This window comes from Calonectris borealis, chromosome 4 (genome assembly GCF_964195595.1).
Source record: "Calonectris borealis chromosome 4, bCalBor7.hap1.2, whole genome shotgun sequence".
Lineage (NCBI taxonomy): Eukaryota > Metazoa > Chordata > Aves > Procellariiformes > Procellariidae > Calonectris > Calonectris borealis.
Genome location: NC_134315.1, coordinates 14222906 through 14237225, shown reverse-complemented (window position 1 = coordinate 14237225; position 14320 = coordinate 14222906). Strand labels below are relative to the sequence as shown.

Genomic DNA, 14320 nt, shown 5'->3' with positions numbered 1-14320 from the left:
CGGGGGGCGAGGAAAGGGAAAAAATAAAATAAAAAATAAAAATAGAATTAAAATATAAAATAAAATAAAATAATAAAATCACTCCCAGCCCGGAGCTCCAGCAGGAGCAGGAGAGGGCAGCGGCGCCCGCACCCACCCAGCCCCGAGGAACCTCGGCCGCGGCCCCGCAGCCTGGCGGGCTCCCTGCCGCCATCCGCGGGGCACTGCGCGGCCGCGGCCGCTGCGCTGCCGCCTCACGCCCTTCCCCGCCCCGCTAACAAAGGAGCGAGGGCAGCGGCTCGCTGCGTGCCGGGATCCGCTTACCGTTATGTGGGGGATGCTCTTCTTGCCCTGGTAAGACATGTCGGCTCTCGCTAGCGCCGGGCGCACGCAACACACCCCGAGGAGCAAGCCGAGCCCGACGGAAAAATATCGGTGGTAGTAAGAGGAATAATAATTCAGAGCCCGGTCGGGTGATGGGGTGGGGCGGGGGCGACCCGGCAGAGCTGTGTAAGGGAGGCAAAGTTTCCTCGCCCAGAGGAAGGGGAGCCAGGCAAACCCGGCACCTTTTTTTCCGGCTGCCACAGAAGAGGGACGCGGCTCCCGGGGGGGTGGGCGAGCGCTGCCTCTCCCGGCGGCAGCAGCGCCCTCCCGGCTGCAGGTCGGAGCAGGATTCGCTCAGCTCAACCCAGGAAGCGTTTCCTTCCCTCCTGTCCCCCACCCCTACCCCCTCGGCCCCCCTTCCCAGCCCATCAATCCAGCCGGAGCCTCCCTCCCTCCCGCACCGGCGCTGGAAAACACCGCCTCCCCAGCTTCGCCACCGCCCCGCTCGCACGCTAAGGTCACCGGCGGGGTCCCACGCGTGGGCTCCCGCAGGGTGGGGACCGGGGGGGTAAGCCCCCGCTGTGGGTCCTACCGCGCAGCACATGGCAATGGCACTGCCTGCTCTGTCCCCATAGCACTGACCCCGATGGCACTGCCCTGCTCTGTCCCCATGGCACTGACCCTGGTGGCACTGCCCTGCTCTGTCCCCATCGCAATGCCGGCTCTGTCCCCATAGCACTGCCCTGCTCTGGCCCCATGGCACTGCCCGCTCTGGCCACAATGGCACTGACCCAGATGGCACTGCCAGCTCTGTCCCACTGATGGCTCTGACCCCAACATGACTGCCCTCTTCTGCCCTCCTTGTCGCTGTCCCAGTGGCACTCCGTGCTCTGCCCCATCCCCAGGGAGGGCGTGGGGGCTGGCACAGTCCAGCACAGCCAGGCCAGGCCAGGTAGATGCTATGCCAGCAGCTGCTGGAGAGGAAAAGTGGCTAATTGAAACCTTTCCATCTTTTCTGACTCACAGAGTGCCTCCCTCCACGCACGGTGCTTGATTAAGGCTCCATGAACAACTGCAGGAAGGGTAAAAGGCACTGCAAAGCTGCACCCAAGTTAATCCCTCTGACAAGCAGTCAGGGGCTCTTAGCACGCACACCCCTGTGACACACACACAGATACAAAGCATTTCCCACCCAGGCCGCATCCCTGACACATCTCCCCTGAAATCACTGTTCGGAGCTTGCAAAAAGCTCCGGCCGCCGCTGTGCAGGGGTCAGGCACATGGCTGCTGCTTACAGTGCACCTTCCTAAGCCAGTGACCGTTATTGCCCGCTTTACCCCCAATCTCCTCCTCTCCCCACCAAACCCCATTCAGAGCCAGACAACTTTGGAAGCACAGTGAGATCCGGGTAGTGATGTGCTCACTACCCTGAGTCCCAGACTGCACTAGGAAGCAGGGAAAATTGGGAGGAGGCATCAGGGATGTCCCAGAAGATGACGGACATTCAAGGGTGTGCTGTGCCCTCCCACTGCCCTGGGATCCTGATGGAAAAGACACAGGGGTTCAGGTGAGCTGGGAAAGAGAAAACTGCACTGCAGCTGGCAGCCTCTGAAGGCAACCCTGAGGTCGTTGCAGTGAAGCAGCACCATTGCAGGCACAGGGTCCCACCAAGCCCTGCCTGCTCGCTCCAGTGTCCCACCACAGCAGGCACCCACTGGGCTGCATGGGAGGCCATGTGGCACCTGCATCCAGCCCCCAGACCAGAGAGGACCAGCACCCCATGCTCAAATTGAAGAGGGGAAGAAAAGAGTCGAGTTTAGCCTGTGGAAAGAGCAGAGCATGGACAGGCCATACAGCCTCCAGGCTGGGTGCTAAGGGAAAGGGTGCATCTGTGCAGGGACATGACTGCAAGGCCGCATTTCTTTCTAAGGGGAAATCAATGACAGCCCTGGTTCCCAGGAAAGCCAGCCGCCGGGTCTGCCGCCAGTCTGCGGCAGGGTTAAGATGGAGAAGCACAGCTGGCAGGGGCTAGCCAGCCCCACCGGCCTCACTTTTTCCTTAAGTCTACAATATGAGCCCAGGTCGCAGCCCCAGAGGTGGGGAACCCCCCAGGCAAAGCTTTCGGCAGATCCTCCAGCCTTACGCGCTCCCTGCCGGGGGGACAATGAAGGCGCATGGGGAGCCGGGGGGAGCCCCAGGGGCAGAGCCGGGGCCGGGGCAGAGCCGGGGTCTGTGCTTGGGACAGGCTCCGCGGAGTTTTCCCGGCGAGCCCAGAAGTGCAGCGGGGGCTGCTTTGTTCCGGGGGCGGCGAGGAGGTGCCGAGGGGGCCCGGGCTGCCCTCCAGCCCACCCGGCATGGGCAGCCGTTTACTGGCAGGGAGGGAAACGGAGAAAACTCATCGCCACCACTTACAAAGGAAAACGATTTCTGGGATCACCCTCTTCCCGCCCCCGCTAAGCCCAGGCAAGTGAGATAGTTTAGGGGCCAGCCAGGCTCTTCCTACAGCATCACCGTGCCGGGGAGGAGGGGTCCGTGCCTCCCCGACATTCCATGCTGAAACTCCCCCGCGAAGGCGGCCCCCGTCCCCCCGCGCCGGCGAGCGGGGCTCTGCGGCACGGCACGGCACGGCTTGGAACGGCACGGCACGGCACGGCACGGCTCGGAACGGCACGGCTCGGCTCGGCACGGCACGGAACGGCACAGCTCGGCTCGGCTCGGCACGGTTCGGCACGGCACGGCATAGCTCGGCTCGGCATGGCTCGGCTCGGCACGGCTCGCCCGGCGAGCGGGGGCGGTGTCTCCCGCCCCCTGGCCCGGAGCCCCGCTCCGGCCCCGCTCACCTGCCCATTGTCCTGGCCCTGCAGCAGCTCTTTCCCCATGGGGAATCTGATCTCCACGCCCGGGGTCTTGTCCTCCCGGTCTCCCGGGGAGCTGATGACGGAGCCGGAGACCTCGCTGATGTCGCTGGCGGTCTCGCTGTAGTTGTCCCCTCCGTCCAGCATGTCGTGCCGGCTGCCGCTCCGCGGGGTCCGGGACCCCTTCTTCCCCACGCTGTAGGCGTCGAAGTCGATCGTTTTGTTCTCGTAGGCCCCCTCCACGGAGGCGAACATCCCCCCGTATTTCTGCCGCGGTGTCTGGGCTGTCGTACCCGGCCTAGCTAGATACACAGGCAGGTCATCTTCTTTATTCCAGTTCCTCTTTCTCTCGGCCATTCTCGCTGTCCGGATCTCTCCCTCCCTCTCTCTCTCTCTCTGCCTCCCACTTCTCTGCACCTTCTGCTACCGGGATAGGCTGCTAGTGACCATAAAAATGAATGGATGGATGCAGCACTGGCGGAGCTGGGTTGGCTGGTGGGATCTTTCCCTCAGGGAGATGCAAACGTTAACCTCCGTCCCCCCACCCACCCCCCGAAAAAAAAAAAAAATTAAAAGGAAGAAGAATAAGAGAGAGAGAAAGAAATAAATCCAAGCGGGATTTAAAAATAGCCGTGTTAGTAAAGAGCACGTGAAAATAAAGTACAAAGAGCGGAGAGGAGAGGGTGGCAGAGGCAGGTGATTGGAAAGCCCTTGACGAATAGGAAGAGCAGCAGCAATTCCCAGAGCAAGGACCGCAGTGCACACGCTCCCCCGGTATAAAGAATGATCCGGGGGGCGGGAGGCAGGGGAGGAGGGAGCCCTCTACATGCACACACAGCCGGTGCAGACAGGGTCCTTCCCGGCGGGCGGGCGCCAGTCACCTGCTGCTACGTGGCTTCGGGGGGGGAGAGGCAAAAAAGAAGAAGAAAAAAAGAGGGGGGGGGGGAAGCATAGCCCAGAATCTCCCCAGCCCCCCGAGCGAGCCGGAGGGAGTTTCTCCCACTTTGCACACATTCCCCCCCCGCCTCCCTCCGCAGGAGGCTGCGGCGGTGCCCGGGCGGGGGGGCCGGGCGGGGGCGCGGCCGCGGCAGCCCGCGGTGCGGGGTGGGGGCCGGCCCGCTCCTCGCTGCCCCCCCGCCGCTCGGGGTCGGTCGGCGGCCACAGGCGGGGAGCAGCGGGGAGAGGAAGAGGGGTGGCCAGGGTGGGGGAGGAAGCACAACCGTCCCCAAGCCCCCGGGGCAGGGGGGCTGGCGCTGCCCTCTCCCTGCCGCAGCAGCTGGTGCCCGGGTTGGTGGCGGCGGCCCCGCTCCGCCCCGCCGCCCCCGGCCGCCGCCCCCCCGCCGCGGCGGCGCTGCCAGGGCGTCCGTCCCGCAGCGCGCCGCGCAGGCAGCAGGCAGCAGGCAGCAGGCAGGCAGCAGGCAGCAGGCAGCAGGCACGGCGGCGGCAGCCGGCCCTGACACGGAAGTGATCGCGCCGAGCGCTGCCTGCGCCGCCGGCTCCGCCACCGGGAGTGGGGCGCGGCTCCGCGGGCGGCGGCTCCGCGGACCGCGGTGTCCAGCCCGCGGAGCCCGCAGTGCCCGGCGCGTCGCCCCGCCGAGAGCCCCGCGGAGCCGGGGGTGCCCGCGGTGCCCGGCGCACCGCCCCGCCGAGCCCGGCCCGCCGCCGCCCCGCGGAGCCCCGCGGAAGCCGGGGAGGCCGGCGCGCCCCCGCGGAGCTGTCCCTTCAGCACCCCGGGCGGCATCCCCGGCCGGGCAGCCCTGGCCGGCTCTTGCCTGGCTTTCCCTTCGGCAAACGAGAGGCGACGACGGGACCCTGGGGCGGAGGGCTTCGTTTCACTGTGAGGGATGCCAGCTCCCAAAATCAAGGAGGGTTTCTTAAAGCAGGAGGGGTGGAGAATGTGCTACCCTCAACTCTCTGCACAGCCCACTTCAGAAAGTCGATCTTTACACCTCTCCTGTCTTCTAACGCCTGAGGAGATCATCCACTGAAACCACAAAACCGTGGACACTGCTCTCCCGCACACGCAGCCGATCTCAGACAATTCTGACAGGCCTTGAATACACCAGCAGTTACATAAGGAACATTTTCTATTGCTCTGAAATAAGGTATTGGCATAAACTGGTCTGAGATTGATTAAATGACTAAGCAAATTTGAAGCAAGACCTGTTTACTGCTCGTGTACAACATGGTTATGCCATTTGAATACAAGCCCAGCCACACAGCACTATTGCCTATGGCCCACAGGCATGCCACGAGAAAAATCGCAGGTTATAAATTGATCAGGAAAAGTGGGAGGTTAAAGACAGAGGTCCCTGGGATTTCATCAGAAGCAAGTCCAGACAACCATCTTTCTCATTAACAACCACCCCTGGACCAAAACCATGTAAAAAGCAGTGATGTAACATACTTGAGCATTGCCAAAACACATCAAAGGAAAACACTTTTCTTTTCCGCATTTGTTATAACGCAGTGGTACCTCCTGTCTTGAATGCCCTGGAACAGTGTGTTGTTTGCATGGGGGGTGTTAGGGAATTAGTCAAAAGTTCGCTAATCGCTGGTTATTACACACTGATTTTAGTAGTTGCAGCATCATGACTGACACTTCTGAGCATATATTGCCCAGGATTCCACAACTCACTTAATAAACCTTGCTCCCACATTAACGCTAATATCATATGGAGGTTTCACTGGTGTGTGGAAAAATAAATATAGCTTGTAAGACATTGCTTTCTTGCTTCTTTAAATCATTTTCTTGTATGTAGATGAATATTGATTTTTTTTTGTTCATAATGGTAACACTGAGATTTATTGATCATGTTGAAAAAAAAAGTCCATTTGTTCCTCCACAGGACTTTAAACTCTGATAGTTAGTGAAATATGCAGGTGGTACACAGAGCGTGATGTGTGACCTGCATGTCTTCATAAGTATTGGAAAATTTATTCATTTTATGAGATGTTTCTTTCCAATCAAGAGATTAATTTGAACCTCCAAAAAAAATTTCTGATGGTCCCATAGTAAGTCCAATATGTTGTACATAGTGCATGTGTCTGCTAAATGAAGAGCATCTTTAATTTAACATCCATAAAGCTAAGAAAGATGGACTCTGTTATGCTTGGGATCTAGTTAGGTAACATTGTTCAGGTTTCTAGAACTGCACAGTTTTTTGAAATAACAAAGAATAATGCTATTTTTTTCAGTATTAAGCTAGGACATTCATCTTAACGCTAATACATAAGGAGACCACAGGATTCAGGGAACATGTCAAATCAATGCTTTAGAAAACAGAATTAAACTTTCAAATTAGAAATAAGCATAAAATCATATCTTTTAAATTTAATTTTTTTTTTTTCATATTGTAGCCCTTAGTTTATTAAAAACTGTGTTCTAAGTCAACAGATACATACTGTTCTTCTGTTCATTAAGAAATAAAACTGCAGTTTTAGGTGCTACAGAAGCAGACCCAGTTACAGCCTGATACCCTGCCACCTCGCTAGTTTACCTAAAAACATGTATGCAGCTTTGGAGAAATGTATTGCTTTGGTATATTCCCTTGCAGACCCTGCATCTCATCCTGTCTTGACATAGCTTGGTGAAAAGAGGACAGAACTTGATTGAAAGTGCACCTTCTTCCTATAGGACCTTTAATCTTTATACCGGTATAGCATCTATGACAAATTGTATTCCGAATAGACTAGATGAGAGAAAGCAGAAAACCTAGAGACTTGTTTGCTTCACACAACAAAAACCTTCAACAGAAGTCCAACATGAAAGATATAATTTACCGGCTTGGCTCCTGTTGTAGCTGGAACTCTTCTTGCAGTGAACATCATGAGCTGGAACAGGCCTTCCCTAGTGCAGGGGCTCAGAGAATATGCAATGTACGTTTTCACCTATTTTTGCTATCATGCATTTTACAACAGAATCATCAAACAAAAAAAAGGCATGAACAGCCCCAGGGCAGTGAGTGTGAGAGAGACCCAAGTTTTCTTTCTCCCAGAGGCGTGACTTGAGTCACGAAGTCACTGAGTCAGCCTCTGTCTCTCTGCTCTACGTGACTGTTGTATCTCTGGCTGCAGTCTCCTCCTCCCCCCACAAACCCCATGCCGTGGGTTGGTGATTTGGACTATCTGCTGACATGTGGGAACCATGGATCCAGGAGCCCACAAGCTGGGGAAGGCTCAGGTTTCCCACTTCCTGAGCAGTGATCCAGCCCATAGTATTCTGTTAATTCATATTAATTCTAGTAAATCAGCAAAAGTTGAATGGCAGCTCCTCTACCAAGAGGAGCAAGAGCTCAGGAGTAAAGTTTCCTTACCCTGTTAGCAGACCAGGTGGCCCCTTGCTCGCAATGGAGACTTTCTGGTTGCTATCCAGGGATACAGTTGTATTTACAACTATATCTCAGAAGCTCCACCACCATTTTAGAGTTAAAAACTATTAAAATTATAAAGTTTTTAATTTAAAATATGCATACATTTAATATACAAAATTATACAAATTATACATTTAACTAACATAGAAAAATACATCTTGTTAACAAGAGAAAATGTCAACATATCTTACATAATTTAAGTGAGAGTTACAAATTTATGATAATCATCAAGTTGACTTTGTGACTTCATTATCTTCCCTAGTTACATTGAAAATTAATACATATGTACAGTTGATATTCATGACAAATATCTTAGAGTGGAAATCTTTGCTGAAAAGTTATCAAGAAGGTTTTAATGGAACAGATCAAAACAAGCATGGCCTCTCTCATACTATTGAAGCTTCTCACTTAGCTGAGACCAATTTGACACCCATTTACAGGCCGGTCATGGGTCAGAGTTTAAACTTTTTGCATATATATACAAACACCTTTCCTTCCCCAATCTAGCTGGTTCATCTGGTTAATAAGTATCACACCGTAAACCCCAGCCTTTTCGTGCATTCTTTGGCACCTCTTCAAATGGATCCCAATGTGTGGCCCTAACAACTGCTCTGCATGACTTCTGGTTACCCTCCCAGTTGGCTGTGCAAAAGAGTTAAGTAGCTGCACAGCACTAGAGCTCAAAAGGCAAGATCTTCATACATTATTTATCCCAGATTTCTCATTAATACCTCAGGAGGTGGGGAAATATCTTTGTTTCAGTCAAACAAATGTGTGCAGTAAGTCTTTACTCCTTATTTAATTTACATGGTTACTTTTTCCAAGTTCCAAACAAAAGACAGAAGCGTAATTTATAAACAAGCTATAAAAATCTGTTCCATGCTGTGTCATGTCTTACACACTGTGAGCCATGTAATGATTTTCTTTTAACTATTCACATATTCTTTAAAAATTGCCTGTCATCACAGGGAGCAAAATAGCAAACCACCACCACTCTGATTTTCAGGTCCCCATTTTTTTGCCTTTCTTTTTTTTTTTGTAGCTCTGTACCAACAAATTGCTCTTAATTCTTAAAAAGTAAAATTCATTCATGAGCTAAAAGCTTATTCAACTTTTCCTAAGATCTGCTTAGGACCATCAGCGAGTACATGAATTGCCTCACACAGGCTATTTTTTGCACAGGAGTATTTTTCACGTAACTAAATTTTCCCTCTTTTCAAAAAAGACAAAACCACAATTCAGAGAGTAGAGAAATGTAGTTGTTTGGCATCGGTTAGTGCACACTGCGCAGTAACCTCTCACATTGGAATTTACATTTGCATATTCATATTCCCATAGCAAGAGTCTATGTTACACAGAGAAACAATAGTGAACAGAGATTTATACCACAGATCCCAACAACTCGAAATCAAGCCAGGTCTCCACAACTACTAATCCCTCTTTTCCTCTCCTATGTGCATAGAAAACATTAAAGCATGATGCTTAAGTACCTATCATATGTGAGCATTTCTTAAGCCAAGTAGAAGCAAGCATGAAATCTTGGTCCCAGGGAAGCCAGTGGAAATTTGCCAGTCATTTCAGTGGTACAAGCATTTCATCCAGCACATTTAAATTTTCTCCCCCCCCCTTTTTTTTTTTTGGCTTTACCTGCAACTTGCAATTTTCCTAATTGTCGAATAATGGCTTATGCATGGATTCCAATGGCAGAACTTAAGTTAGCTATATTTTAAATTCATATCCTGTGTAAGAAACAGTATACTCTCTTTCCTAACATTTGTGCAGGGACAAGAATTTCTGTCCATAATCCCATGGATACTGATTTCTAATGCAAATATATTTGGAGCCAAAGGCACAATATATTTTAAAGGAATTCTGCTAAAGCAGGAAAGAGGTTTGAACAAGTTTCTGTAATCCTAAGGTCTGTTCCCCCTCTGCCTCCTTAAGGCACTAAAGGATTTCCAAAGGATTAGTGGCAAAACCCAGCATGCACATGTCCCTCCCTCCCTCCACCCCACAACCACAGTAAATTCAAATACTAAAATCCTTCATCTGCAAGTGAGAAATACAGGTAGATTTATGAAACACAGATCAGGGTTTCTGCTTTTTTAAAAGGCCACATGGACAAACATCAGCCATGCCTTAGCAGGACATTTATCCTGGGAACTCTGCTGTGTATATGAAATATTTCCTGGCAATTGTATTATTCTGAATGTAACATGATTATCCGGAGTCAATCATTGTACTTCCAGCATCTGCCATCCATAGTGGTGTGAAGAACAGAATTCGGGATTTAGAGGTTGCGTAAGGAGCTGTGGAAATACTCTAAGCTGTATTTTCAATATCCTGCAATGCTCTATATAGTAGAGTATATGTAAATAAGTGAACTGTCAAAGAAATCATATTTTCCATGTAACACTGCCCATTTTGTCTATTTAGGGTGACAGAAGAAGATTGTATTTACTTACGCAGAACTTAGCAGCATCTTAATTTTGACTGTAAGGAATTTGGTCAAAGCAATATTGTGCATATAAAGCAATCAGAACAAAGTGCCCAGTTTTGCATTCTGAGAAGGTTTAACACAGACAACAATACACATAAAGCATCCCCTGGCATGTTTACCATAGATAGCACATCTAAACAAGTTATCTTCTGCTTAGTGAGAGAAAGTTGAACAGACTGTAACAACTGGACAACACTTTTCTCTTCACCATAAGGCAACTAGAAAATAATAGCTAGGCTCTCTGTCTCAGCCAGTAATCTCACATTAAAAATTTTACTGCTTTCTTCCAATGATTTGAAGTAAAGTTGGGATTTTAATTCCTGATCCTCAGCCACATGAAATGCACCCACTGATCCACCAATTTAATTAATAAACAGGCTTTTCCAATATTGGTAAGACAATTTTCATATTAGGAGGTGGCAGAATTTAAAGGAGATCAATGTGGTACAAACCACAAAGAATGAAGCATGTTCTGCATTCCTTATGCTAATTATTTTAAAATGAAACCAAATGGCAGAAAGCCTAAGATGTTACAAAATGGACAGGTTCATTACCAACATTTATAATTTACGGCAGGAGATTATGCATAAATACTAGGAAAGAGGCATGATGTTTTAGTTCAACATTTAATTCAAAAGTCAGAACTAGGTTTATTTGCCTGAGTGTTGTGGAGATGATGTATGTTTTCAGGTGGAGAGTATGCAAATGGAGAGAAACCTACACATATGCCATTGCTTTATTTTAAGAACTTGTAGTTAAGCTTCAAGTGTTACCATGCCAACGTGTCATCTTGTTACTAATCATAATCTAGAAATGCACTTTACATTAATCTGATTTGGGATTCCACGGTTTATTATCCTTCTGTCTCCTTTGAAATGGTATCTGGAATTACTGGGCAACTAAGCATTGAAAAGACAGCATATCCTAGCAGTTAGCCCAACATTTTAAAAAAAAAAAAAAAAAGAGGAAATAGAAATCATAAAACAGTTATCAAAACTGAAAGTGCATTACACCGTAAGGGATAGTTTGAGAGAGCAGTACCCACGCCTGCTCCCGTTCAGGACAACGAGTATTGCCATTGACTTCAACAGTGCTGCATGCAAGCCTTTAGTTAAAGAAGGAATGGATGTACCTATATGATCCCTTATGCACAAGTCTTGTGCCTGCATTCACATCTCCCTGCCTTCACAAACGGGAACTCAGATATGAACCGTAGGGGTTACAGGTGCATAAATCTGTATTGTGCGGTGTGGTTGCAAAATGTGTTTGCATCACGTGTACTATTACCAACCACCGTGCACAAAAACACCTATTTCAGGAAAAGCATGTATGCATGTGAATTCCTTATTTGAAAGTTAAATTCAGCGTGGCCTATTCATGTGGTTGAAATAATCAATCTAGAGCACTAGGGCACAGCGCTTTGATGTTCCAAGTGCCTCTCAGTGCACATGAAGTACATTCCCAATTCCTACTTACCCCTGTAAAAATGCAGTTCTGTCTCATTTCCTAAACAGTTTGTACCCTCAAATACCACGTCCTCAGAAATACTAAACATCTTAACTCAGATCAAAGGCCCTTTCGGGAATGCTCAAAGCCATATGAGGCTGAAGATATTACATGCCCACACAAGCAGACCCATGAAGACCGAGATCTGTGCTTAACTTGATAATTTCTTTAAAATGCAAATGCTGACATCCCAAGAAAACAAAACAGAATGAAAACTCAAACCACACACAGGGTTGGCCCGTATGGCCAGCTTCCACTACAGGAGGTGGCTAAAACGTGGCAGATGATGAGTCATTTTTCCATAATGAAGCAGCTGCGGTCACCACCAGGTCAAAGCACCTTTCATCATTCCTTCAGAGCAGTATTCCTTCTTCTGTGTGACTGATACATTCTTCCCTGGATAAGAGGAAGGAGAGAAATAAAAAAAGGAAGGGGAAAAAAAAAAGAGACAAAAGCATAAGAAAGGTATCTGGATTTTCACAATTTAAGGAATCATTTGTTATTCATTCAAGGCCAAAATAAAGCATTTGGGAAGAAGTGTGCCAAGGTGCTTCCATATAAACATAACATAATGGCAGCGTTAAGACAACACATGGAAACTTAACTGTTCAAAACACATTGAGACATTCTCCTATGATTTTCTGAGTTTAAGATGAAAAGCACATCCCATACTTTTCCCTTTTGGTACTCCTTCTTGTAAACAAGTTCCTGTCATCCGTGTATCAATCCGGGAATAAACACTCCCTGCCGTCTTCCCAACACCATTTCATAATCCCCTTGGCAGGATCCACAGAAGTAGTCTCATGGATAAAGTTCATCCCAGGGATGACAGCCATCACAAATCCGACCTTCCAAGTAATTCCTATTTCTATGCTTCTTCCCAGAGCAATATTCATCATTTGAATTTTTCTTCAGATATTAAGTTTCAAAGCCTGCAAAATATTATATCTGGCTTTGCAATTTCCACTGAGGCTGTCATTATTACTCTTAAATATCACCAGTGATGCAGTGCCTGCATACTTAACGCTAGCTAAAACTTGATGTCTACTGGAGAAACATACATCTTAGTACACCAGGAGTATAGGAAATTATAATAACATACAGAATTTTTAAAAATGGTATATTGTTGTTATTATTATAATAACTGACTGGTGATAGTAATTAACTGTCACTACCAAAAAATGTTCCATTTACTGATATGCCCCCAAAAGAGAAAAATTAAAAACTGGAAAAGAAGAGAGCCTTTATGGCTTGTACTTTAGGATGGAAAGGTTTTTCCAAGCATCAAGAACAGAACTGAAAAAAAAAAACCTGCAGAGTGAGGCAGAGTAATAAAGGGGAGGCCATTATTTTTGGAGAAGCAGCTAGATGGAATATTGTAGGACACAAAACCAGTGAGGTATGCAAAAGTCAGTAACTGAGGCAGGAAAGTGCCAGCTGGATAGGAGCACATCTAGGAATCCTAGCGATGAGAGGCATTTCGAGCCCTTGCATACTCTTTAGTTCAGATCTCCATCTTGGATCAGAAGGAGGCAAATGTTCAGACTTGCTTCTGATTCAAAACAACACCAGAAGCTTTCTGCAGCCTTCTTAAGATGTTATACATTATCTCTACCTCTGCTGTAGGTGGATCCAAACAAAACCGTTTTTGGAATTTCTTCTCTTTCCATGGTCTAATAGAGCTCCGGGCTGTACTGCAAACAAACAAAGTCCATTGCAGTTCATTCTTGTCTCCAGGCAAAGAAAGGGAAGGCTACTAGAGTCTCCATGGATCATCTTTTTTGATTAATGTCTTTGTAGTCTAAGTGCAATCAAAACAAGACCCAACAGAACACACTTACAGCCTTTGCTATCCACAGATTCCAAGGATTTTTCAGGATATCAGGCACTTTCCCTTTTATAATTAATATTACAAAGAGAAATATGACTTAGTAACAGCAGAGCTGGTCTTGTATTCTGGGATGGTCTGAAATACATTCATGTCTCTCCCCTTCCACTCGTACATAGTCTCTTCTCTGTGATCCCATCACTATGCATAGGAGCTGGGGAGGATCAGAAGGATGAGTCCCTAGGTACTCGTAAAGCTCAACCTTATTTTAGAAGACAGAGAGGTTGCAATTTTAATCCTTCAATAGCTTGCACAGGAGCCACCCATTGTTGCCAGTTGTCAGTTTACTGACTTGTTCAAAGGAAAAAATGTCCCTAAAGTCTAAAGTCTGAAAATTGGTGTGGCCAGAATAATGGAAATCTGATTCAAACTTATTCATTCAATGATCATATATTTTTTGCACTTTAGTGACCACATCTTTTGTTATCCACCAATTTTAATTTAAACCAAGTTCTCCAGTACAGCAACATAAACCACTACTGAAATGATTTGTAATTACTCTGGTCAGAGAGGAAGTCTGTTTTGTGAAATGCTTGAGGAAAATAAAAAAGATCTTCATGAAGTCACTTTACCAAAGAAAAATATCAACCGAGCATTTCCAGTGCTTAAGCACAAAGGTGCAGTTTCCAACCATGCATCACAGTGATTCAAAACCAGCTGAGTCTTTATGAATAATGGACCTAAGAGTTTCTGCATGGGTATTTCTGGTGCTCAGAAATTTGCTGGCTTCCCGTTCTTTGTTAGGGCTAAAGCACATGCTTGAGCAACGATGTGGAGGCTGGGCTCATATTCCTTCACATCACAAGCAAAATCAACTTCAGTCACCATCACAAAGAACTGCTAATGCAGAAGGTCATTAAACAAAACTGATTTCTTCATGACATTGGAGCCTTAA

The 14320-nt window shown here is 48.0% G+C and overlaps 1 protein-coding gene across 2 annotated transcripts in view; it reads right to left on the bottom strand.

The window, feature by feature from the left end:
- CRMP1 (collapsin response mediator protein 1) overlaps window positions 1-4028 on the bottom strand; it is a 52307-nt gene extending 48279 nt beyond the window's left edge. The window contains exon 1 of one of the 2 annotated variants that reach the window (XM_075148746.1): window positions 3144-4028. In XM_075148746.1, the coding sequence (XP_075004847.1) occupies window positions 3144-3515 (372 nt within the window). In that variant the 5' untranslated portion in view covers window positions 3516-4028. Of the gene's footprint in view, window positions 1-303; window positions 772-3143 lie in introns of those variants that run through there. The other variant, XM_075148747.1, reaches the window with a different exon arrangement.
- Between the last annotated feature and the right edge of the window lie 10292 nt (window positions 4029-14320).